The sequence below is a fragment of the Ctenopharyngodon idella genome, chromosome 17 (assembly GCF_019924925.1).
Source record: "Ctenopharyngodon idella isolate HZGC_01 chromosome 17, HZGC01, whole genome shotgun sequence".
Lineage (NCBI taxonomy): Eukaryota > Metazoa > Chordata > Actinopteri > Cypriniformes > Xenocyprididae > Ctenopharyngodon > Ctenopharyngodon idella.
Genome location: NC_067236.1, coordinates 13,470,585 through 13,497,181, shown reverse-complemented (window position 1 = coordinate 13,497,181; position 26,597 = coordinate 13,470,585). Strand labels below are relative to the sequence as shown.

Here is a 26,597-nt window from a genome sequence, read left to right as displayed (position 1 = left end):
AAGCACATATTAATGCCTTTTTCTGCATGACCTTATTCTACATTCTTAATCCTACCCAATACCTAAACTTAACAACTACCTTACTAACTGTTATTAAGCAGTAAATTAGGAGTTTATGTGTTCCCTATACTAAAGTGTTACCCTAAAGTGTTACTGTATTGTGTTATTTTGTTTTTGTCAACATTTGACAAACATTTGACATACTATACAAAACTACTATACAAGAAAAAAAGAAAAAGAAAAAAAAGGTTGGTACAATGTACTTTCTGTGTTCATGTTGTATTGCAAATCACTTTTGCTGCCATTGAGGTGGGATACGGAAACAATTTTAAGTAAAAGTATGAGTCAAAGACTCATTAAACACAGCTGAGAACTTACTTTCAAAATCTATAAAAGTGAACAAAGTGATACAATGAACTTTTGTACACAATGAAACTTGAAAGAAATATTTTGAAGTTTCTTGCTCTCTGACATAAATATATCTTTCACTTTGTTTATTTTTCCAGGGCGTTTTCTTACAGTGAATGGCTCGGCTCTGACGGGACCTTGGGTTCTGAGCCCCTGGTTGCGTGCCACCCATCGGCCCTGTGGTCTGGATGTCACAGTGTTTTTGCACCCCAGGCAGAGTGGACGTTACACCGTCTGGCTCATCGAGAGGGACAAGCCACCACTTGCTCTCCTCACCACCGAGCACCCTCATGTCATTGGGTGAGTTTGCCAAAGGCAACATTCTCGTATTCATAGAAGTAGATGTTACTCAACTCTTGGACCTCGTGACACAGAATATGATTTACACAACACTGCACGGCCGAGACCTTTTGCATTGATTTTATCAGTATGTATGTTGCCTGGGATCTAATGTATATCTAGTTGTATTTTTCAGCATAATATTTTGTTTGATTAGCAACACCTCCAGTATTCTGCTGAGGCTAACACTCTTTAGATTTGTCTTTGTGTCCTTGAGATTCTCTTCTAGTCCCCAGCAACTTCTTGTTTGTGGGATTTGCCTCTGCAGAGGAACTCTGCGTCTTACAAGACTGGGCGGCATATGAATGCGTTTAGCCATGCGTGGCATGTTTAGATAGGGAAAAGTGCTCCGACTCATTATAGAGTTCCTCTTGAGGTCATTATTTTTGATCAGCCAACCAACCCACGTATTTGTATGCAATTTTGCCCTTGCCTGAGGTCAACTCTTGTCCAGTAAATTCCCAGAGCCAAAAATGACCAGGTCAATGTGCATACTCACTAAATTATATGGTATTATTCATAAAATTATTTCACACAACAATGACAAAATGATGTAATTTTACACATTACATTTAGCCTTGTAATACCTGTGGTACAAGTATATGTGTAGAACAAATTTACTTTAGATTTAAATATGCATGCGTGATTTCACCTTCAAATCGATTGGCAGATTCTGAAAAAGTGTGCTTAGTTGAATGGGCACTCGAATTTATTGTATCTCAAATCTTAAAAGTAGATATTTTTAAAAACTGTACTTGTAGATAATAAAATAAGCACACTTAAGCACACATTGTAATAATCTTAAATTAAAAGATTACTTTAAAGCACATTTTAAATCATTATGTTTTAATAATCATTAAAAGAAGTACACTTATTTTGATGTGTTGACTATCAAATTCAAGCACATGTAAAATACTTAACGGTGGTGTTTTATTTGATACCGTATTTAAATTAAATATATTTTAAATGTTCTAAATTGCAACTTCATCATTACAAATGGGTAATTGCAAACATATTTAAGTACATGACATACAGTTTTCAATAGAAATTACATTAAATTTTAAGGGCTGTTTACACAACACCATTTTCAACTGAAAACTTTTTATTCGTTTTGGACATTCATTTACACAACAACAGTATTTTGGGGGCCTGAAAACAAAAACATTTAAAAACGGATTTCAAAGTGCAAGTTTTTGAAAATGATTATTGTTATTGTCTCCATGTTAACTACAAAAGTGTGCATCTGTGAAAACGGTGACATCATGCACATGTGTATTACGTGTTCAGTCTATAAGCATGCAGTGTTTCTTTACAAAGTGACCTCGCCAACTACTGGCCTGGCAGTGTTTTTTTTTTTTTTTTTTCCTCCGCGAATCCATGTGAATGGGAATCATTTTAACAACATTGTCTGTTTGTGAAAAACATAAAGGAAAAACTTGTCAGTACATCCAGCTGTACCCATATTTCAAAGACATTGGAAGTAACTATGAAATTACATGTATATGTTCTTAAGTCCTACTTAAGTCAAAGAAAAGCACTCTTGAGTTCAGCTAATTGCATTTAATATTAATGCTATTTAATTTGCTATTTAAATGCTATTTTATTTAATATTATGCTAAAGTGTCCTTTTTTCTTAAGGGGCACTGCTGTCTCTTGTTATTGTGTCAGTCTCTTAACTTCAAACGTCAAAAATAATCTTATACTTACTGAGACACTGGATCATACACATTGTCCACTTTTGTAAAGTCTATGTTAGTTTCTAAACCTTCTGTTCGACATATACAGTATGATAGCATGCAGTACACAGTGTATGAGGTGAGGGAATGATTTCTGTCTGATCAATAAGAGAGATTTCTACATTTAGGTTTGTCACACATCTAGTTTAAACCCCACCCACATCATACTGAAATACAGATACAGAAAATTTTGTCATTGCAATAGATACAAATATATACACAGATAATGGCTTCAATACACACCCCTAGCAGGCTGTACATTTCTTTAAAACTTTGTAAAAATATTTGGAATAATATTTTGGTAACACTTTATTTTAGGGTCTTTTAACTAGTTGCTTATTAACATGTATATTGGCTGTTCATTAGTACTTATTATGCACATATTAATGCCTTATTCTGCATTACCTTATTCATATTAAGCCTACCCAATATTTAAACTTAACTACTAACTTACTAACTATTAATAAGCAGTAAATTAGGAGTTTATTGAGGGAAAAGTCGTAGTTAATATCGAATATGTGTTCCCTATACTAAAGTGCAATATTTTTGAACATAAGCTTACCACTGGCATGCATGTTTTGAACAGCATGTCAACTTAAAAGTAGTTAAAAAAATGTTTCTCTCCATCCAGCTGCTATTAAACACCAGAGCAGCTCTTCACTCAGTCTGTGCTGCCTGTGCTCAGTTTAAAAACGTTCTAAATAATTTTGCAAAAAAAAAAAAAAAAAAAAAAAAAATGCTTTGGTAAAACTATATTTTGTCATATTTAGAACATTCTCACCATCATACAAAATAACAGAACAGAAGAATTAGGCCTGTATTTTGATGGTTTGAGTCCCCTCGTTTATGTCTTGAACTATATATATATATATATAATATAAACAAAAAAAAAAAAGTGCAAAAACTAGGTTATAGAGTTCTGGTAAGGCCAGAAAGAGTGACTTCTGTGTGTAGCTAACTTATATTTGGAATTTCTTTGTGGAATGCTTATTGGTGAGTCACGAAACTGAGAAATGAAAAGTATGTCAGACGACAAAATTAAATATATATGGAAATTAAAACATTCAAATACCCCAAAGGCTCTTTTCGCCTGAGGGATTACGTGCTCTAGAAAAGGCAGCACACCTCAGTGCCTAAGACAAGCTGCTGTTCACTGCTACGAAGCAAAATGAATGTTGTGTCACAAGATTAGCTTTTATGTTCATTAGCCATTCCTGTAGCTAGCAGACAAACACCCCAGTAGTTTGAGGAGTTACTGAAACATAGAAAGAGGATCTGTCAAAGATCACAGCTGCGGAAAAAGCACACATTTCTTTTTCAGTGGAAACTCAAAACCTTCAGTAGACTAGTTTCTATAAGCCTAACTGCTACCCCTGACAGTTTTCCCGCCAAAAAGATAAATACAAGTAGGTACAAACACAATCACAGCACTTTCCTAAATACCTGTTTGACTGTATGCACTAAACATTTTTAATAATCCGTAAGGTAATTTAATCCAACAAAATGGTTGAATTTGAGGACATTTGATCTAATGTTTTATTACTGAGTGTCTATTTACACTAAGTGCAAATAGCATCCTTTGTTGGCAAATGCTATTTACACTAGATCCACCCACCAATGTCTGGTTGGGCCACTCAAGTTTTAAAAAAAAGACACATAGAACTCAATGTCTTCAGTGGTGCAGCAGTAGCGAGTAAGGCTCGCAGACCTAGCTTTTAACGCGATCGACAGGGGTTCGAATCCGCCTTTTGCCGTGCTCACATTTATTTTCAGTAAAAATGAAAATGTTCTAAAAGTGGAAATAAACGGCGAACAAGTGTTTATTATTAAAAGTGTATAGGGGAAGGTGTAGGGAGGGTTTTTATTCTCCCGGTAAGGCAGCATCCATTTAATAATAATTTTAATAATCATTTACACTATAGCCGCTTTTCCACTGTCTGGCCAAACGATTCTTAGAATGGTAAGGAACAGTCCTAGTTGTTTTTCCACTGGAGCCTGGTATGACACGGCACTATTACAAACCGCTCTTGTCCACGAACCGTGCCGAATCGTGCTGGTAGAATCCACGAAGTGATGTCGACACACAGGATTGGTCACTTGTCTGGAACGGTTATGCAATGAGATCCGTTCGGCCTGATGGTGGAAGAGCGGCTTATGATATTATTGCATCCTGTTAATGTACAGCAATACTGAGGTGCAAATACTATCTGCCAATATAAAGTATAGATAACATCTACTATTTACTCTTATTGCAAAGAACTGATACTTTTACATGGTGTAAATAGAATCTATCGCTATTTTAACCTAGTGTAAATAGCATATCGCTAAGAAAATGCTGCTATTGTCACTTAAATAGAATATACTGCTATTTATCGCTATTTGCACTTAGTGCAAATAGCCGCTGCCTATTTATTATTTCCTAGAATGTTGCATTATGTGGCTATTTTCTGTAGCTGTTTAACAAATATTTTTATCAAACTTTTTTTTCACTATTTCTTTTTACACAAATGTTTTGCTCCAACAATATTTAGGAACATAACAATTCATTTTATAACTGGCTTTAGCCCAGAAATCAACGCAAGTAACATAATCCCATAACTGCTCAAGAGTCATGCTAGGCTTGCATTATGTATAAGCAGTTGAAATTGCATTATATAAAACATTTCAATATTTTAAAATGAGATTGTATGGAGATCATGCCATGTGCATGCAGTAGTAGGCCTATCATGTAAAACATTGTCAATGAATTATTAATAATCGTGTATATTAGTATTACTTCATATCACTCATTCCTGGAAAACTAAAATGATATCTATTACATTTCCCTGCGGCCAAAATAGTTTGTCTCCTCCACTAACATTCTTTGAATTCCCAGCCTAGATTTGATGTTTTGCCTGTTACTGAATTTCCACAAGGGTGTTCACATAGTTAAGTGGTTTGAACTGCCTGTACTTTTTCTAATGTTGTCTAAGTGTTCAAGAGCACAATATCTAATCATAGATTGCAATCTGTTTTGCTAATTGGTCTCATTTGTATTGCTGTGCATATCTGTTGTGGTTTGGACTATCGTATTTGCTGAGGATTAACACTTGTTTTAATCAATTACCTAGGGCTGATATACTGGTCAGCCAATAAAATGCTGTAAGAGAGTTCGATTAGAGGTTTGTTTCATAGAAATGTGTTGCTGTGTTTAAACTGTACATTAAAAGATTAAGGAGCAAAGGCTACAACCATACCAATTTTCAACTAATTAAGATAATTGCTTCCATACAATAGAAAAAAGACAATTGATATCTCTTAAGAAATAATCTATCATTTGTTTTTCCTAGATGGCAATGAGATAAATTAGACAGCAAATGGAGGTTTCCTAGATTTTCTTCATTGGGTAATGACCCTTGTAACAGAAACAGAACTCAAATATCCCAAAGTCTGCAACCAACAGTCATAGATTTCAATATGAATTGAAAGCTTGCTACTCAAATTCTTCCAAGAACAATCTATCCACATTTATTTTAGAATTCTATAAAGGAGACAGATGGTTGTAACAGAGGTTGAATTGTAACACTCGTCAGTTTAACCACTCATCAGGATCAATGTTTCCCGACCTTGTTCCTGAGGCACAGCAGATAAGGGAGACCAGGGACAAGGGAGATAAGGTCTTCCTTATCTGATTCATCCATTTCAGGTTTTGGAGTCTTTACTAATGAGCTGATGATGAGTTGAATCAAGTGTGTTTGATTAGGAAAGGTTCAAAAAGGTGTACTGTTGGTATGCCTCCAGTAACAAAGTTGGGAAACACTGACTCAGGTGATAGTAGATCCATTTTAGGGAATGTTTACACAACAATGATGTGCTAAAAACAAAAAAAAAGTTTTTCCTTTGTGTTTTTGAAAAAAGTTTTGCGTACAGAAAACAACATTGTCAAAAGATTCCCATTCACACGGATCTGTGAAAACAAATAAAAAGGCTGTATTATGCATGCCAGGCCATGTCACTTTGTAAAGAAACACTACGTGCTTATAAACTGAACACATAATGATATCATGATATGATATCACTGTATTCACAAATTCACATTTTTGTAGTTTACACGGAGACGATAACAGTATCATTTTTAAAAACGTGGACTTTGAAACCCATTTTTTTTAAAAGTTAGCATTTTCAGGCTCCCAAAATGGTGTTGTTGTGTAAACAAATGGCCAAAATGCATAACAAGTTTTCAGTTTTCAGTTGAAAACTCACAAATACTTGCCAAAACCATAAGCTTCAATCATAATACCCAACTGCTATGCAACATCAGGAAGTTAAGGTGCACAGGTTTTTATCAGTCCACCAAGAAACAAAGTTGTTTTTACAAAGCACTGCACAACAGCACTACACTGCTACAATAAATAGTCTTTCAAAAGAATCTTTCTGGGGAGAAATCACTGGGTCACAAGTTTGTTACTTCTCAGTAACACTTTTACTTTCAAAACCATCTTTTTCTTCCTGCAATCTTAAAAGTTTGTTGGACTGAGTTTGGAAGAAGGTTTTGCTGGTACTATGGAGGTTAGCCAAGAAGTCAAAGCCCACCAACAGCACCAGTGCCACTGGGAGCTGAACTCTTCACTGCTGACAGAATGCATTACCTCCCAAGTCACTTCTCATTACTTGAGTAGCAGTCATCGCAAAGGAGGCCGGAGACCCTAATGGTGACTCATTCCTCTATTGTGTTTCTACACACCACAGCCAATAGCCTCCATCTCTTCTACAACTGCCACACAGAGGGGGTCAAAATGTCCTAGGCTTGTAGACCCCTCTGTCACCGCTCACCCCCTCCTCTTTCTGTGGTCGTCTCCAAGGACTAGAGGCGTCAGACGGTTTCCATTAACTGGAGAGTACAAGAGGCATAAATACTTGAGTGGCAAACATGAAAATCGATAAATGCTTGTCATCCACTAAGGAACTTGCTGTCATTGCAAAGAAACGTGTACAGCTCTGCTTCATTTCATACACATAAATTATACAGAGTTATGTATTTATTCATACTCATTATTCATCATTATTTTTTTTTGTTTGTTAACCTGTCTGGTTCTGTTAATATGTGCCAGCAAACAGAGCAAATGAGGTGCAAGGGGGTCCCGGCCCTATGCAGAGCCCCCATTATGGCATTGTGAGTGAATTATATTGTGATTAAATTTGCAATCATATTTTATTATTATTATTATTATTATTGTAATTTGGACCTATTTTAATCCACATAGAAGCCAAGATCATAATTTCAAGTTCATTGCAAGTTCATTTTGTTTTGAAAAGCAGTTTGGTGAGTTGTTTACCTTATTATTTTGTCCAGTTCTTCCTGCTTGACCCATTTAAGGATAAATTGTGGAGTGTTTACGGACATGACAGGTTGGCATATTGAAAAGGTAATGAGGCACTTGAAAGGCTGCTTTGAGAGAAAAAAAAAAAAAAAAAATTGAAATTCATTTGCAATAGGAAAAAAATGCAGTCCTTTTTATTTATTTTATTTTTTTTTATCCATGTATAGCAAAACAAAGTCCAGGTTTTTCATGATCTTTAGGAAGTGAGCAGTCAGTTCTTGAATTCCATGTGTTGGAAGCAGAAATAATAAGCAAGCAAAAAGATCTGATTGACATTGACCAGGGCCACATAGTGATGGCTAGACGATTGGGTCACAGCATCTTGAAAATGACAAGTCTTGTGGGGTTTTTCTGGTATAGAGTTGTTAGTACTTACCAAAATTGGTTCAAGGAAGAACAACTGGTAAACTGACTTCAGGGTCGTGGGCTCCCAAGGTTCATTGATGCACATAGGGAGCAAAAGCTAGCCCATCTAAATGCTAAATTACAACGTGCATAAGCATTGCTTTTATCGCCTGATTGTGCTTTTTTTTTTTTTTTTTTGCCTGTGTTTTGATCTGGAGATTCTGTACTCATTCAGAAAATGCATATTAGCGTCCCATACCGTATAACTATGAAAAACATAGAAAGCTGGAAAATCATTTTTATGGTTAATTTTCTCACAAAATTAGTTGCTCCATCAAATGCTCAATAAAAAACATATTTTTCCCTGCAATCATACACTGTGGGAGTAGTGAAAAGCCAATATATGAAACGACACCTCACGCACAATCAAGGACACATGCAGATTAATTACATATTTGGTAAAGAGCTAACAGCTTTGTGTGACTCTGGTGTATTTCATGGGATTTTGTTTGTTCCTGGCCTTGTGACTCTTTTCCTCAGCTCTCCATTTAGCATCTGTCGAAGCTGACCCCTCACTGCTGATGCATAGCACGATGGGCTGGAAATGACCCTGACTTTCACAGTCTGGGAAGAAAGCCAGGAGCTTCACATTCATCAGCACAGCTTAGGAACTAAACGGGAGGCAAATACTACCTAAGAGATGTCTGCCAATTCCATGCACACCAAAATCCATTCATGCGTAGAACTGGACGTGAGGCTTTAGCCGGCATGGCTAGTGTTTGTAGTAGGGTTTATTTTGTAACGATTAAATAGGACATAGGTCTCAGATCAATATTGTTTCTAGAAGAAATTCATCCCTTATGCAAGCAGAGCCATCAAAGACAATGTCAAGACATGCTGCACTGCAACTACATTTCTCCTCCACAGTTTCAAAGAGCTCCAGTAGCAGCTGTAATGGATATTTTTAGCACTTATTTAGTTTAATTTAATCTTATTTTTCATCACGGATGATTCATAATAGAATGATTTCTGAAAAACTCTGGCCAAACAACTGAGCCCCATGTTGATTGTTTATAATGTCTAGTAATATTTTAAGGTCTGCACATATTATTAAACATAGACTTAAATAATTTACCTCAAAATTCAACAGCAACGAATGTTTGTTTATTGAGAACTCCACTTTACTCATGTATGAGTGCTTTATCTCACCAATTTAACCGTACTGCAGTGTATCGTGGGAGGATTGCTTTGAACTTGAAAGGGACAAAACTCACAAGCAAGCTTGCATACAACATATTTCACCATGTGAAGAGTTCATTTGCAAAAATGGATATTAATTCTCATAAATCATGTTTTATTTATTTATTTATTTATTTATTTATTTATTTATTTATTTATTTATTTTTATTGTGCATTCCAAGTAATATCAGTCAAACTGCAGTTGGGTTGTTTTGATTAAGTAATAATAACAAAAAAAAAAAAAAAATACAGGTAACTTACAAAATTAAAGTTAATTGAAAGTATGTTTATATCTATCTATCTATCTATCTATCTATCTATCTATCTATATGTATATATCTATCTATATATATATATACATATATATATATATAATTTTAAAAGTTTGTTTTTAGAAAAAGCAGATAACTCCAACAGTTGTTTTTTGGCAAAAGCAGACATTTCATGTTTCAGAGCTAAACAAAACCAAGTAATTGCTTTGTAATTGCATTTAAAACATACGTGTGCACACACGCACAATCACAAACTAACAGATGGGCACACACAGACGCACACAAGCATGCACGCGCACCCACCCACACACACAAACACAAAAGGACAAGCAAGGTTTCAGCATGTAAGACGTGTATTGTGTACAAGGACTTGCAGGAGTCGAAATTGTAAATCCTCGATCACTTTTAGTCAGCTTTGACGAAACTCCCCTCAGCTAGCACGTCTTTTCGAAGTGACTAGAAGCCTTATCACCTGACCTGAATAATGCGCGCTGATTCGCTAAAACGGACTTACTGGGTTGTGTACACAAACAACAAGGGTGCTTGTCGGTTTCTGCTGTGAAACGTCAGCTTGCGATGCCTTGACAGTGGATAATACCGGCTTTTTTGACGAAACGTATTTAGGGTTCAGAACGTGCTATGTGTGGAGAATAACGCACGGCAGGCAGTTCATTTTTTTTTTTTTTTTATGTGCCGTTTATCGGTTTTTGCAAATGAACTCCATGTTTTTCATGTTTTATTTCCCTTGAAAATAAAAGAATTTTGTAGATTTAGTCTCCCCAGGTCATCCTAAAGTGTTTACCTCTCTGTAGCTCGAAATAGGATTTTTTTTTTTTTTTTTTTAACAGTTAATAATAATGATCATTTCCCATTGACTCTTTAATGATTTCACCCATGCCTGTGACAATATTATCTGAATTATCACAGTTTAATACTAAAATATATTAGCTTTTCAACTAGGGGTGGGAATCTCTAGGCACTGGAAGGTTACATTTGCCAGCATATTTCCCAGCATTGCAAAGTACCAACAGGAAAAGAAATGTGTGCCTGTAGCAGCATACTTGTAGTAAATTAATACAGACTTCAGCATATGCTGAATCACTAACATAAAATAGACTTCTAACCAACATCCTCCTGTTATGTGCAGTAAGCAATATAACAATATTAATAATATAGCAATAACACAACTTGCATATAGTGTGGCTTGTCGTTAGCCTAAGTTGATCGTAGAACAATTGCCACCAATGGTCCCTACGATCAACTAAGGCTTACGATGCTTTTGAGAAACGCAGCCCAGGTCCTTTTTCTTATCAACTTCATATAAGCCGCTTCCATATGCTAGCTTTTAATGCAGAGAGTGCCTGTCGGAGCTGAAACATCAAATTTGAAATCAAAATACACGTCTCTTAGAATATTTAATGCATAGAGGTGGTATGAATGTGTTTACCAACCTGATTTCATGGGAAAACATAACTATTACTATTTTACAAGGTGGCGATTTTGTATGAAATTGTACGAAGTGATAATCATACAAAAACGTATGATTATTAGGAAAAAAAGGTAAGCATGAAGGTCCACCCCTTAACATACCCGTCACTGGGGCATAAGCAGATCATATGAAAACGTACACATGAGATTGTATGAATTCATATGAATTATGAACTGCCATGAGATTGTGTTGATATTTACAGAGGGATAACAGGGAACAGTAAATTTTTTTTTTTTTTTTTTTTTTTTTTTTACAGCATGCTTATATATATATATATATATATATATATCTTTTTTTTTTTTCATATGACCCTAAACATCTAAATTAAATGATTTCATACAAATCATAAACATAATTTAATCAACCTGACAAAATACATCAATGTTTGTGGGTTAGATAAAGCCACCATTACAAATTTCCTGGAAGCGCCACTGGCAAGCACAGCCATCATAGACAATGTCAAGTTGTGCTGCACTGCTGTATCTCCTCCACCATTTCAAAGAGCTCCACTGACACCCGTAATGGAGGTATTTAGTCCAACAAGTGGTGACAAACTACCGCAAGCTCTGAGACAGCAGACAGGAGGAAAATAGAGTCGTTGTCACTGCCAAGTAAAACAAAGAGAAAGTTTTGCAAATAGTGGGTGTTTTGTTAGGACCAACTGGCTGAATACGATCCAAAATAAAGCCCTTTGCCTAACTCTCTTTCAACCCATGTCTCTCTCTATTTTTTTTTTTCTTCCTTGCACTCTCTCCTCTTTGAGACGATGCTGTTTGAAGTGTAAATACCCAACTCGCCTGGCGTGCAGTTCAGCAGCCCTCCCCCAACAACCCCTCCTTTTGCTCCCCTTTGGCAGTGCGGTCTGGGCTCCCAGAAGCGATCATCTGCATCCTGCCGTTTCATATGCAAATCTGCCTCCCCTCAGCATCCACACTGCCACGGCTATCGTGGCACTTTTGCTGATGTACTGTATAGCGGCCGCTAAAAGGTGCGTCAACAGAGGGACGTGCAAGATGTTGGATTTGGAGAACGGGCACTTCACAGAAGCATGTGCCGTCAGGTGCATGTCGAAACATTTCAGGCACTCGGGAGAGAGAGGCACATTGTGCCAGTGCAGGTGTTTGTAGTTTGTTATTTGCTGCGCTTGTCCCCATTCTGTCCTTGCTGCATGCTCCTTTTCTGAGTCACTTGCCAGTGACTGCTTCCTCTGAGACTGAAAGAAATGTAAAAAGGGAAAAAATACAGTAAAAAAGAACATGAGTTTATCTCAAATGTTTGCTTATTTACAATAGGCAATCAGTGACAAAAAGGTGTGATTTTGTATACACGCTGAATGGAGATTTAGAACAAAACTTTTTGATGGAGAATTGCTTACGGGAATTGCTCTGAGTGCTGTTGGGCCAAACAGCTTTCAGAACTATTTGATTGTAGCAAGTACAGCAGGCAATGTGAGGGTAGGGCGATGAAAACTTTAAACATGCCATAATTATGCTCCTTTCTTCTCAGACAGAATTATAATATTCATACAATATTACGGTCTCAAACTGTCAGAGAACACCTGAGATTGTTTTATGCATTAAAGCACAGGGAGGATATCTAGTTTTTATAATCACTCAGTGCTTGTTCGGATTTTTTCATGCAGGATAGATATACACTGGGGTCCAATCATAGTGAAACCCTAGTGAGAATTCTTCTAGTTCATACTTTTTATATTTTCTTAGCTTTTCTAATTGAATCTTTTTTCTGAGAGTATTAGTTGAGTAGTAGACAGTTAGGGGTAGGGTTAAAGGATTAGTTAACTTTCAAATAAAATTTTCCTGATAATTTACTCACCCCCATGTCATCCAAGATATCCATGTCCTTCTTTCTTCAGTCGAAAAGAAATTAAGGTTTTTGATGAAAACATTCCAGGATTATTCTCCTTATAGTGGACTTCAATGGACTCCACTGTTGAAGGTCAAAATTACAGTTTCAGTGCAGCTTCAGAGTGCTTTAAACGATAAATCTTAAGTTCATTCTTATATCCAGTGTTACTCACAGTACATCCCGTTAAACTGTAAAAAGCTTGATTGTTTCATGCACTAAAGCACAGGCTGTATCCTGATGTCCTTTTATTATAGCTGCTCTGTGAATACTCTGTTGCATATAAGAACATATAATTATGTGATCCTGGAGGACATTGAGCACACAAAATACACGAACAAAACACAAATATGATTATCTTGGATGGTCAAAAACAGAGTAATAGTGGTGCAATTTCAGTGACAGTCGGACTTGATTAAGAGGCTTACAGAAATTGTCTTAGTTGCTCTGGCAAAATGGATCAAAATAATTCTCCAATATAAACTACTCACTGTGTATTTTCAATGCAGTTATTCAAGTTTCTCAGTGACTCATTCTGAGATGCATAATTATGACAAAAATTATAATTGCTGTTTATAAGCCTTGATATTGTAAACACAAATTTGAATGCCAATTAATAGTACTAAAAAAAATTATGTGTGGGTGTAACATGTATGTTGTGTCTTTCTCATTCAGTTCACTTCTTAATTATTTTACTCATGAGTTCCCTTGTTTAGTCTGTGTATATAAAACATGTCAACTCCAAATTTGCTTCACAAAATTTCAGTGCTGTAAACCTACGAGATTATTAGAAGATTAGTTCTCTTGCTAATGAAGATCTCATACCTGGCAGAGGTGTGAAAGGTTTGTCGAGTGAGAACAATAAAACATGAATGTGTGTGTATATATATATATATATATATATATATATACACACACACACACATACATACATACATACATATATATATATATATATATATATATATATATATATATATGCATATTAATAACAGTCTGTATCAAAGCCGTAACCATGTCTTGGTTTCTTTATAAAGCAGAAAGAAACCGAACAGTGAAGAAAATTCTAGGTCTAATTCTAGTTGGTTAATAATCATTTTGAACTATTTGCAAATACTATTTGCATTAATTCGCATTAAAATATGCACACATACTTTTTTTTTAAAAACGTTTCTTGTCTCTTCACACTCAGTTAGGAATTACACAAAGCATGTAAATTCATATTTTCAATTTAAAATGGCCATATTTGAGAAAAAAGTTCAGCCATCACAGTTTGGTCATTTCTATTTATTGGGGGGACTTGTCTGTCCGACTGGCCATGGCCGGGGATGCAAAATGCGGAAGTATAATCTGTAGTTCTCAGTCTGAGGACTTGAACAGTTCCGAGTACAATGTAACGTGTTGTCATCTCGAAATTACGGTAATTACAACATGGCATGAAGGCAGCAAAAATGTCTTTTTGGTGACACAATAACGTGAATTTCTAGGTAACATGGAGAACAATTCAAAGCAGGTTGAAAATCGTCGAAGTTACACTTTAACTAAAACTAAAACCATTAAAAACATTCTTAGTACCTGAAATACTAAGATAAGAGAAATACTATGTCTCTTAAGAAACAATTTTAGCCAACAGCATTTGCCTCTTAATGTCAAAAACATGAGCAAAGTTGAATTAAACAAACCTCTTTCCTCACAGTTTAACCCATGATGAATGATAATGCTAGGAAGTTTTTTTTTTTTTTTTTTTAAAGATAAAGTTCTCAATTAAACCTCAAAGAAACTAATCTCCACAAAGCCTTGAACTTTTGTGTTACATTGAAACGTTTCCCTAATATTTCCCAAACACAGAGACTTTAGAAGCTTTCAGGGGGAGGAGGGATTGGAGAATGCATGAAAAGATTTAAAGCTGCTTTTTCAATTCCTGTAGGAAATTGATGCATTTCATCTTGGCAATTAGATCAACCAGTGAGAGAAGAGTAAGACCAAACAGCAGAGAGAAAACAGTGATTGGTTTGTGGCGTGTGTGTTTTGCTAAACACTGCGGCACGTTGATTCTTTTAGGATGCTGACATACCCTTCGAAGCACCAGGACTGTTTTATTTAAAAAATCTGTGGCAAAGTTAGATCCAACCATATGCACATCAAACACACACATACAAATGCTTGCTTTACGCGTGCTGAGCATTTAAACAGGCGTTAATAACAGTTAATGGTGCAGAAACATCTGTTGTGTTGTGTGTTATTGTGGTCTGGGTTAGATTTTGTCAGGATGCAAAGACAAAAGCAGCACACAGACAAATAGAGTGGTGAAACAGTGCATCATATAACACAATACAAAATCCATGCAAATTATGTGGCAGCCCACTGCAATACAAAACTCTGTGCTGCATGATATATGATATATAACAAAAGCTGCACGTATTAGGAACGTATTAGGTAACAGAAAGAACCAGACAACCACAGTAATGGCAATAACAGTGTGTAGGTGATGTGAAATACTTTCAGTTGTATGCCCAGACATTCATACGTTGATTTCCCAGAAAAGAGAGACAGTGTATGCAATTCTGAAACCCTTATTGTTAGTAGTAATTGAAACAAGTGTTGTTCTGAAAGCTAAAAGCAACAAATAAAATAGAACTGTGGGCTATCATCCGTTCAACCACAGTGGACGTGTCACAAAGTGGACCATGTTCAGTAGAGCCACTAAAAGTACAATTGATTTGCACCACACAGTGGATCATGCCAGTGGTTTGTTCACGCTTCTGTTCGGCTTCCTGTTCAGCTCATAACTAAATTAAACAAGCTGCTTGACTGTGAAGAAGGTTTACTGGAAGTGTGTAGACAGGTGTGAGCTACTTCAACATTTCTAAACTGAATAGTTAAAATATACAGTTAATCTTTCCTTATTATTGCAGTACTTGTGGTTGCGTTGCTGGTATGGTAGCTGTTTTTTCAGTACATGATTTTCTTTTGGAGGGCACTTAAAAGCATGAATAGACTTCAAATGTTGCCTTTTTCTGCATGATAACGCTAATGGTTTTATTTATATATATATATATATATATATATATATATATATATATATATATATATATATATATATATATATATATACACGCATACACACATCTAAGCGTTCAAATGTAATTTAGAGATTTGAATTCTGGTCGCCATTGTTCTGTTAAGACAACTTACTGACCCCAAACTTTTGAACAGTAGTGCAAACTAATAACAGGTCTGCAGGTCTATTTGCATGGTCATCGAAGTGACATGCAATGTTACTCAATGGATAATCAATGGATAATCAATGTGCAGTATGCTGTATATTCATCTCATAAATACTAATTAGCAGTCTGGGGTTAAAAGGAATGTTCCATAGTCATTATAGGATAAGCTCGATTGACATGATCTGTATCATAATGATAATTACTGTATTACAGAAAATCATTTGAGTTGTCTCTTGGTTTAAAAAAAAAAAAAAAAAAAACCTGTATGGTTACAGTAAGGCACTTGCAATAAACATTATATGTGTTGTTGATATTGATAAATAAGTAAAGGTAATCTTTAAAGGAACACTGCACTTTTTTTGAAAATAGGCTCATTTTCCAACTCCCCTAGATTTGAGTTTTACCTTTTCGAATCAATTCAGCCGATCTCCGGGTCTGGCAGAACCACTTTTAGCATAGCTCAGCATAGTTCATTGAATCTGATTAGACCGTTAGCATCTTGCTCAAAAATGACCAAAGAGTTTCGATATTTTTCCTATTTAAAACTTGACTCTTCTGTAGTTACATCATGTACTAAGACCGACAGAAAATGAAAAGTTGCGATTTTCTAGGCCGATATGGCTGGGAACTATACTCTCATTCCGGCGTAATAATCAAGGAACTTTGCTGCCGTACCATGGGTGCAGCAGGCGCAATGATATTATGCAGCTCCTGTGACCCCTTGCTTGCACAGGGAGCGTGCCTTGCAACCATGGAGACATTTGTGAGAGATGTAACTACAGAAGAGTCAAGTTTTAAATAGGAAAAATATCGAAACTCTTTGGTCATTTTTGAGCGAGATGCTCAACTGTTTAACCTATTTTCAAAAAATATGGAGTGTTCCTTTAAGTTGGAAATGAAGCAGTCAGTCAAGTTAACATTAGTAAATGGATTTCCACTCTAATCAGCAATTATTTAACAAACACAATAAATGTAACCATTTAAAAGAAAGAAAGAAAAAAAAAGATGGTTTGTTAGCTTTTGCTGCAAGGGCACTGCCATCTTGTAATACTACAACCTGTGATGTCACAGGGTTAGTTGTCTTGCCTGAATTCAACAGATACAATGGTAGAGAGAGAGAGAGTTAAAGATAGACAGTGGAGGACAGATAGTGAAAGATAAAGACAGATACAGTGAAAGATGGAAACTGGAAAGCCACAGGGCATCAGAAGACACAAAGGAGGCCATTTTTGCATTGCTCCTAGATGTAAAAATGAGTTTTACAGTGTCAAAGCAAAGGACAAAAAGAGTGAATTTTCATACACTGCCACTGAAACAGAAACAGTACTGTTTTGCTTCCTGATACACATGCAAACACAAGTGCACTGCCTCAAGATTTCCATAGTTATACTTGGATATATGTTGCCAAAATGACTGTCAGAAATTAAAATGAACCACAATCATTATAAATACCTGTTTGTCATTCAATTTCCACAACATAAAGAATGCTGAAATAAATAAACATTTCTTACAGTGACTCCACATTTACCACTCAGGACTCCTTACGTTGGATAATCTCCAAACGTTATCCCTAATCCTGTCATCATGTTTGCCGTCATCTTTTTTGATCCTTTTGCATTTTGTGCAATAAAGTTTTTAACAAACATATCCTTCACTTGTTGGCCTGTAGTTTGTTCGCTTATTTTTATCAGGCCGGAATTGCCTTGCAAGTAGCACTGGATCCCTCTATTGGTCAAGTACTTGGTGGAAGATATTACGAGTTTATTCATTACTAGTAATGATTACAGCAACTAAGCAGAAAAATCAAAGACCAGAATCAAAACTATAATAATCTTCATCTATTCAACGGAGCCAGCCAACCCTGTGACGTCACGGGTTGTAGTACTGCAAGATGGCGGCTCCCTTTCTACAACAAAAGCTATAACAGAAATTCTTTTATCTTTTAAATGGTTACATTTTAAATGGAAATCCATTTACTAAATAATGTTAACTTGTCTGACTGCTTCATTTCCATTTTAAATGTGCCATTATAAAAGTATGCACAAGCAGATCCTGTAACACAACAGATTTTCATGCTTATTCCATTTAATTTCCATTCATAAAAAAAATGCTTGATTCAATTGAAAATTTCTCTATATTCATTATAAATATTTTGTGTACTTGCCATTGTTGAAGGATATGAAACATGGGATTATTTTGTAAACATAACTTCAAATAAGACAATTTGATATTGTCTCAGCAGTGAGCTTTTGAAATGGATGAGATCTCTGAACTTTTATGTGAGTTTGATTCAAAGTCATTTCCTTTTTTCAACATTTGTCCATCACTTGAAAGTTTCCGAATTCTCAATTGATGCTTTTTACTTAGGATGAAAGCCTAATATTGCACCTTTGTAGTGAGGTCTTTCAATAAACGGAAAAGGCCTCTTCTCACACTGTAGAGCATCATCTGTCATCTTCTATAGGTTCATGGCTTTGATATTAATTTTAAAGCATATACAGGCAAAGGGACAGGTATATTCAATAAATAATACATCCAAAGACAATTCTTCTTTGTGTTTTCTTCTTTCATTTCTTTCTGTTTTCCTTCTACGTTTCTAACCTCATCTTGTCTGTTCCCCTGAACAGACCTCAAAGCTAGCCGTAAGTTTGCTGAGGAGTCTTTCTGGAGCCTTATCTTATGCTAGTTCGGTGTAAACATAAAACAAAGTCTTTTATTTATGCATCAGCGTGATGGGAGGGAGAATGTGCATCTTTGAAAGTGCTTCCGTTCTAACCTCAGATGGATTACAATACCCTGTGTGGTGCTGCCCTTATTGAGTGCTCTGCAGAACATAAGCACTTGAGAGAAAAAAAAGTCTTTACATAAAGATTTCCTTTAAATTTTCACTTTCTCTTTTCTCTTATCTCCTCTAACTGTAATTGCATTGTAAAGCGTCTTCCTTACTGAGTTTGCCCTCTGAAACTGGCACAAATTGAGAGGGGACAAAACCCCCGCAGAAAATAGATACAGAGCTTCTGTTGTTGCAGTAGCAGGTTGAGCCAAACACCTTTGGTGAAATATTTGGAAGCTATAGAGCAGTATAAGTGTAAGTGAAGTGTTCTGGAAGCCTCACACCTTACAGCCAATGCTGGACAGGGTATTTTCTGAATCTTGTTTATACGCTTAATCCACTGTTCTGGTGCAGGGACTTCACGCAGTCTTGCTGAACTATTTGAAGGATTATTTAACTTCAAATGAAATAATTATATCATCATTTACTCATACTTGAGTCATTCACTCTTCAGTGAAGCACAAAAGAATGAAATTAGACTAAAGCTTTTGAGCTTTAAAAGGATGCAAAAAGCACAATTAACCCTTTAACTGTCAGTACAAGTAATATTTATTGGAACACACTCGCACGCACGCACACGCACGCACGCACGCACACACGCACGCACACACACACACACACACACACACACACACACACACACACACACACACTTTCCAGTTTTGATTTTGTAAAATGACAAAAGTACAAACAAAAGTTTTCCAATGTTTTCACTGACTAAATAGTTGTATTTTGTAAATATAAACAAATATATGGAAGATTTATTGAACCCAATTTTTCAACAGATTATTTTTTTTATTTTTATTTTAGTCTGACCTTTGACTGTTTAAAATGTCAAGGTAAACCTTAAGAGGTTTTAAACAAATCCCAATTTCTTTCAATTTCTTTACCTTTCAAATTAGGTATCAACTGTTTGGTTGAGCTATTTTATTCTATCTCTCTCTCTCTCTCTCTCTCTCTCTCTCTCTCTCTCTCTCTCTCTCTCTCTCTCTCTCCCTCTCCCTCTCCCTCTCCCTCTCCCTCTGTGTGTGTGTGTGTGTGTGTGTGTATATATATATATATATATATATAATATATCACGCATTTAACGCACTTGCCCCGCCCCAGACCTCCGTAGGTCATCTGAAATTTCATTGATGATATCATAGTTGATTGATGATGAATATGATTAATTAATCGCCACATCATGAAATCAATTTCTAATCTATCTATATATTTAATCGTATATTTAATAAATGACTTTTATATTTCTAAAATATGTATTTTTTTTTTTATCTCCTCTAGGGGTTAAAAGTACAATTAGTAAGAGCAGATTAGCCTTAACTGAACACTTCCTAACATAACCATCAATATTGTGATGATGTTTCTTCCGTCCTTTCAAATGTGAAAGAGTGGGTTCTTGTGTGCCGTAGCTCTCTTTGAAGTGTTCGTGAGAAAAGTGTCCGGTTCATATGATTCACTGATTCAGATTAACTGATTGAATCAGCTGATCCTTGGAATAAAACGCACGAGTAGTACAGACTTTTATTATGCTACTTTTGCGTCATTTTTAAGGCTCGAAAGCTTTAGTTTCCATTCAATGTAATTTCATTCACACCGTGGTCTCCTTGGATCTTGGATTACATGTTTCTTAAAGTACAATGGCTGGCCTACATAGTGGGTTTGGCTTAGGCATGAATTAAATAGCTACAAAAAAAGTGTAGCAATAAAGTTCTGTCCTCTGTGGGGGTTTTAATAAATAAGGCCACCAATAAAGCTTATTCTATTTCCCTGCCTTTCCTCAGTGTTTGCGTACATATTGTCTGAAATCAGATAGTAACTCAGTGCTTCAAATTATGATGGCCCCATTGCTGAGGTAATTACTTATTCATGCATATGTATTTTTCAATATAACATGATTTGTCCATATTTGTGTCTCACTGCAGAATGTCCACCTGGCATTGAGCATTCTGGAAGTGGAGTTAATCTCAGTATTTACTCCCCTCCATGGGTCTGTTCGTTGTAGTAGATACAGTGGCGCTTAAAAGTATTATTATTATTATTATTATTATTTTTTTAATGCTTTTATCCAACTAGTATAAACATGGCATCAGCTGGCAAATATATTCCCATATTATTGCAATTTTTTCAAGAATGGGAAGCACACATGCTGTACATTTATATCGTTTAAAATCTATTTATTCAGATTGTTTAAATGTTTTTGAAAGAAGTTTGTTCACCACTGTTGCATTTATTTGGTAAAATGTACAGTAAAAATAGTAATATTGTAAATATTATAATTTAAATAACTTTTTAATATAAATTTGCTTTAAAATAATATTTATTTATTTATTTATGTATTCTGTGATTGCAAAGAAAAAAGTACATGTAAAGTCTTACAGTATATGATCCTTAAGAAATCATTCTAATATGGTGATTTGGTGCTTAATAAATATTTCTTTATTTTATGGTATTAATGGTATTATTACCATTGAAAATAGTTGGACATTGTAATGAATTGTGGAATACAGTTTTCCCCTCTCCAATATTATTTGATGAGCGGAAAGTTTGAAGAACAGCCTTTATTTGAAACATAAATCATTGTAACATTATAAATGAGTTTACTTTAAATTTAAAACAAACTGAACCCTAATGCATGCTGGAGTTTGCATGCTGCCAGGCATGCTGGGCAACTGGCAGTGCTATAATATTATTAATGTAAAAGACACCATCATAACCTGATGGGACTGAATATGGATTGTCACATAATGGAGACAAAGACAAAAAACAGGCTCTAAGCTTTCTTCACTTTCTCTCCATTATGTAACCCTGACTGCAGTGTAGGTTATAAAAGATTAAATTTGACAGAGTGGATAAACCATCATTTGACAAAGAACTGTAATTCAAATCTAATTCTAACACATATCACACAACGCTTCTCCTTTGGGCAAATAATACCTGACTAAAGCTTTTGACTGATGTTTTCGTTTCAGGATCTTGACAGATAAACAGCCAAGCCTTGATCATTATTGAGATTAGGTGGGACTTTGTTTCTTTCTTTGATAGGAAATTGTGCTTCGGGCTGAAAGCTCAAGTGAGTGATCCATGACATAAATCTGATCCAGATACACACAGGAACATCTGCCAAATTTAGACATGAACCTGATCAGCTAACAACTTGATATGAGACATTAGATTCACTCTGTCAGGCACCTGATTTCATTATTTGTTAATTGGACAACAAAACAAAAAATATAAGATAATACAGTTTGGTAAGAATGAACTAAAACACCGTTTTGCACTGTATTCCAGGACAGAAACCTGTTTCTTATTCACTAACCACCCCATGATGACATAGTGCTGCACCATAGTAAATTTGTCATTTTCAGTGCATACATGTTTTTCTATGTGAATCTAACAGACTGTCCTCCAAAAAAAAACAAAAAAAAAAAAAAAAAAAACGACCCTATAGGTCGTTTTTCAAGTACCTTATTACGACCTATATTTATGTTTAAAGTCATGCGCCCTCTAGCTGGTGTAAAAATAATGACAGCATCATGTTACATCTGTCATCATGAAATGACGTATGACTGTTGTTACCAATCAAAATGTGTGTTCATTTAAATGCAATGTGTGGATTTTTTACACCATTTGTCCTATTTCCATTTAGCAAAACTCATTTTTTTTATTAACGCACAGAAAGCCGCCTAGGGAACAGTATCTCTTTGGCGGCTTAATGCGCTTTTAATAACACTGTTTAATATTAAGCACGCCTTGCAGTTTAGCAACAGTAGACCTGCATTTTACAACACTTACTTATTCGACTGATTTGGGTGTTAAGTTTGGCTTAGGAACGAACGAAAGCATACTGCTGTGAAGGAAAGGAAGGTGCACTGGACGGAAGTGCACCTTCCTTAATCATTTTATGTCGATATCTTGTTTTCATAATTGTTGGAATCCAAAATTGAAATCGAGAAAACAATTACGATTAATCACACAGTCCTATCTGATGTTAAACATGAAAACCAAATAATGATTTATTGTATCTGTATACCTTAATAAAGCTTCGTTTGTTTGTTTGTTCGTTTGTTCGTTCGCTCGCTCGCTTGCTCGCTCACAATAAAATACATGTTGGATAAAGCTCACATACAAGACAATATTGTGTCTGCAGCAGCTCCAAATTGCTCAAGGCACAATGTATTTACATCTTCATCTAAATTACATAAAGGTGAAAGCGGAGGACTTAGCATTTGTTTAACGTTGTGGTTCAGAGAAGATCTTTAGTTTTTCTTGAAGGTCTCAGCAGATCAGGTGAGTGTAAGAAGCTCTTTCCACCACGGGGGAACAGAGAGAGTGAAGCTTCTGGAAAGGTACTTTACCGTGTGATGGAACCACCAGGTGCTGCTTGCTCACTGAACAAAGAGGATGGGAGGGACCTGTAGGAGTGTGTTGAAGCAGCAGGGTGCTGTTCCGGTGGCCATCCTGAATGCCATTTTCAGAACCTTGAATTTGATTTGGGCAGTTTTTGGTAGACAGCAGAAAAGTGGAACCAAGAAAGTTGTTGCATAGGCCCTCTTTGGTTGATTGAAAACCAGATTGTCCTTTCACATTCTGGATCATCTGCAGAGATCTGCATTATAAATACACAAAGTTCTAAAAAATAAATAAAAAAATGATAAAAGGGTGGGAGAGATTAGATGATAAGACTTATTATATGTCAAAGACACAAAGTTTCTTATTCAAAGGCCTTTGCAACTCTAGCACAGATGAAAGGAAACCCCTATGAGGTTATTATGATCTGCTATCTGACTGTGCAGAGAGAGAGACAGAAAAAAAAGAAAGAAGAGGGGCAAAGAATGTAGATTGCATTAAAACTAATTTGCTTACAGTGTCTTCAGCTAAAGATAAGAATCAGGCAGCTGCCGAAGCCTGTCATATGCCATTACCCTCAGCCAGCCACTTGAAGTGTGAAGCACTCTCTCCACTTTTAAACATTTAAAATGGATAGGAATATGAGAAAGCATTGTTTCCTTCATGTCAGTTTTCTTTTTCTGGAACAGGCAGCACTGACAGTGCAAGCCGGACGAAAAGAGTTCTGTTCACAAGCATTGAGCTAATTTGTTCCGCATTTTGCACTTTGGTTTTTGGTTAAAGATCACAAACATGAGTGAGTGCGAAAAAGAAATAGAAAACGTGCACAGGATAATTTAACAGGCGCTGGCTGCTAGCCGAAGAAGAAAAAAAAAAAACTAGCATTGATGACAATGACGATACATCATGAAGTAGGAACAAGTGTTTCTCTTGCAATTACCCAGTGCACATTTTTCCCATCTGCCTCTGTAGGAAAGCACTCAGCAGTACAACAAAACAATTGGTGCATTTGCCCGTGCACCTAAAGAACCACTTGTTGCTAAGAATAATGGGCAACTTTATCACATTTTACTTCTCAAAAACTGTTGTTAGACTGTTAAAGTAACCAAAATACAACAAGGTGTAATACAAATAATACAAATTTTTCGAGCATGCTGCTTGAATAGATATGGCCTGCTCTCACTAGCTAAATGTATTTAAATGACAACCACATTTGACTGTGAATCCCTTAAATTATTGTGCGCGTACAAACTACAGAACCCAATCACTGCGCTGTGTTTCGCATGAGATCGCATTATAGCGGAGAATTCAAACATGTAACAACATGCGGAGCACGCTTGAGAGCGGTTTCAGAGAGGAACGCTGCAATGAGTTTAACAACGCTCGCAACGTAGATCAAAGATCATCCTATACTGACTGGAGTAAACGTGTTTCATGTTTTTATGGACATATTTTACATACTCTTGTGCTCTAAACATGAACCAGCACCGTGTATGTGCCTAGGTCTATATTTAATCACATCTTTCAAATGAAATATATATATGCATATAAGGACACTGATACAGCCATACGTCTGATCATGAACGCGATGACATGAGGAATTATTCTGATACACAGAAGACAATGATGTAGACCGAAAATTCGAAGAACAATGGACAAATAAGTAACTATGCCTTTATTCTTTTATGTTAAACTGACTCGTGTCATTTGTTCAGAGACTGTAGTGCTTGTAAATGTAATGAAAATATTATTAGACCTTTTAAATGTTCTTCTGCGTTTCTCCCTCGTTCTTCAGAGTTTGTTGTCATATAGTTTATATTTTTAAAATGCATCAAGGTGCCCTCAACTCTCCCACTTTCCACTGCTTTATACACCTATTTCTTGAGACATTTTCAACTCAGAAGTGTGAACAACCAGGCTAAAATAGGGGGTTTCATGACACTTTAAGTAGCAAATGAGAATTGCTAAAATGATTGAATATATTTTGAGACAAAGGTCTTGTTAATGATTTTCAGTTTTGTTCAAGGTAATTAAAGCAACAGTTTTTCAATAACAGAAGAATATGTAAAAGAATGGCATTTGTGGTAAAAGGCACCCCTGCTGTTAGGGCGAAAGGCACAATGATTAACATGATAATAAACAGCTGGCTGAATTTTCTATTTGTTGACATGACATGGCTAGATTCAGATGGTAAATATCATATATTAAGTTGGGTGTCCACCTTAGAGATAATCACCATATTTTTAATGAAATTATAAATTATATTTAAAAGTATGATATTAATCATATCATGTAATACAATATATTTATTGTTACTACTGTATAGCTATATTAAATTATGGTATATCATTCAATGCTGTCAGAATCTTTACTTTTTAAGATAATTTTTTTTCTAAATTTTAAAATGAACATATAGTATTTAATTGACAGTATATTTATTGAACAAAAATGTATTATTGTATTTTTCAAAATAAACAGAAAAATGTACAAACTTTGCTAAAGTGATTGTTTTGAACAAGTAGACATTATTAAAAAAAAGTATTTGTATCAATATTTTGTGCCTTTTGCCCCATGCTTGCCACCTCATACATTTATATAATTTTTAAACAAACAAACCCCTTTAATGATTTATTTTCACACAAAATCTATTATTCGGTAATTCAATAAATTGTATTAAAAAACTGCTTTTTTTTTTTTTTTTTTTTTTTTTTTCCTGCAATCAAATACTATGGGCATAGTGAAAAAGCACATTTTTCTTAAAGCGGACCTATGATGCCCCTTTTACAAGATGTAATATAAGTCACTGTTGTTCCCAGAATGTGTCTGTGAAGTTTTAGCTCAAAATACCCCACAGATCATTTATTATAGCTTGACAAATTTGCCCCTATTTGGGTGTGAGCAAAAACACGCCATTTTTGTGTGTGTAAATTTAAATTCAAATGAGCTGTTGCTCCCGGCCCAGTTTCCAAAAGAGGGCAGAGCTTTAACAGCTCGCACAACAGCAACAAAGCTGGAGAATCTCACGCAGCCAAAATGAGGATTGTCAGTAACGGTGTTCAGCCTTACAAACCAGAGTCGGTCACTGATGAAGAGACTCAGAAAGAAGTTACAACTTATAGAATGCAACTGGATGTTT

General features: G+C 35.6%; 1 protein-coding gene across 3 annotated transcripts in view; it reads left to right on the top strand.

The window, feature by feature from the left end:
* alk (ALK receptor tyrosine kinase) overlaps positions 1-26,597 on the top strand; it is a 392,513-nt gene that overhangs the window by 235,815 nt on the left and 130,101 nt on the right. For all 3 annotated transcript variants that reach the window (XM_051869284.1, XM_051869283.1, XM_051869286.1), the window contains exon 4: positions 507-708. In XM_051869284.1, coding sequence (XP_051725244.1) covers positions 507-708 — 202 coding nt within the window. The remainder of the gene's footprint in view (positions 1-506; positions 709-26,597) is intronic.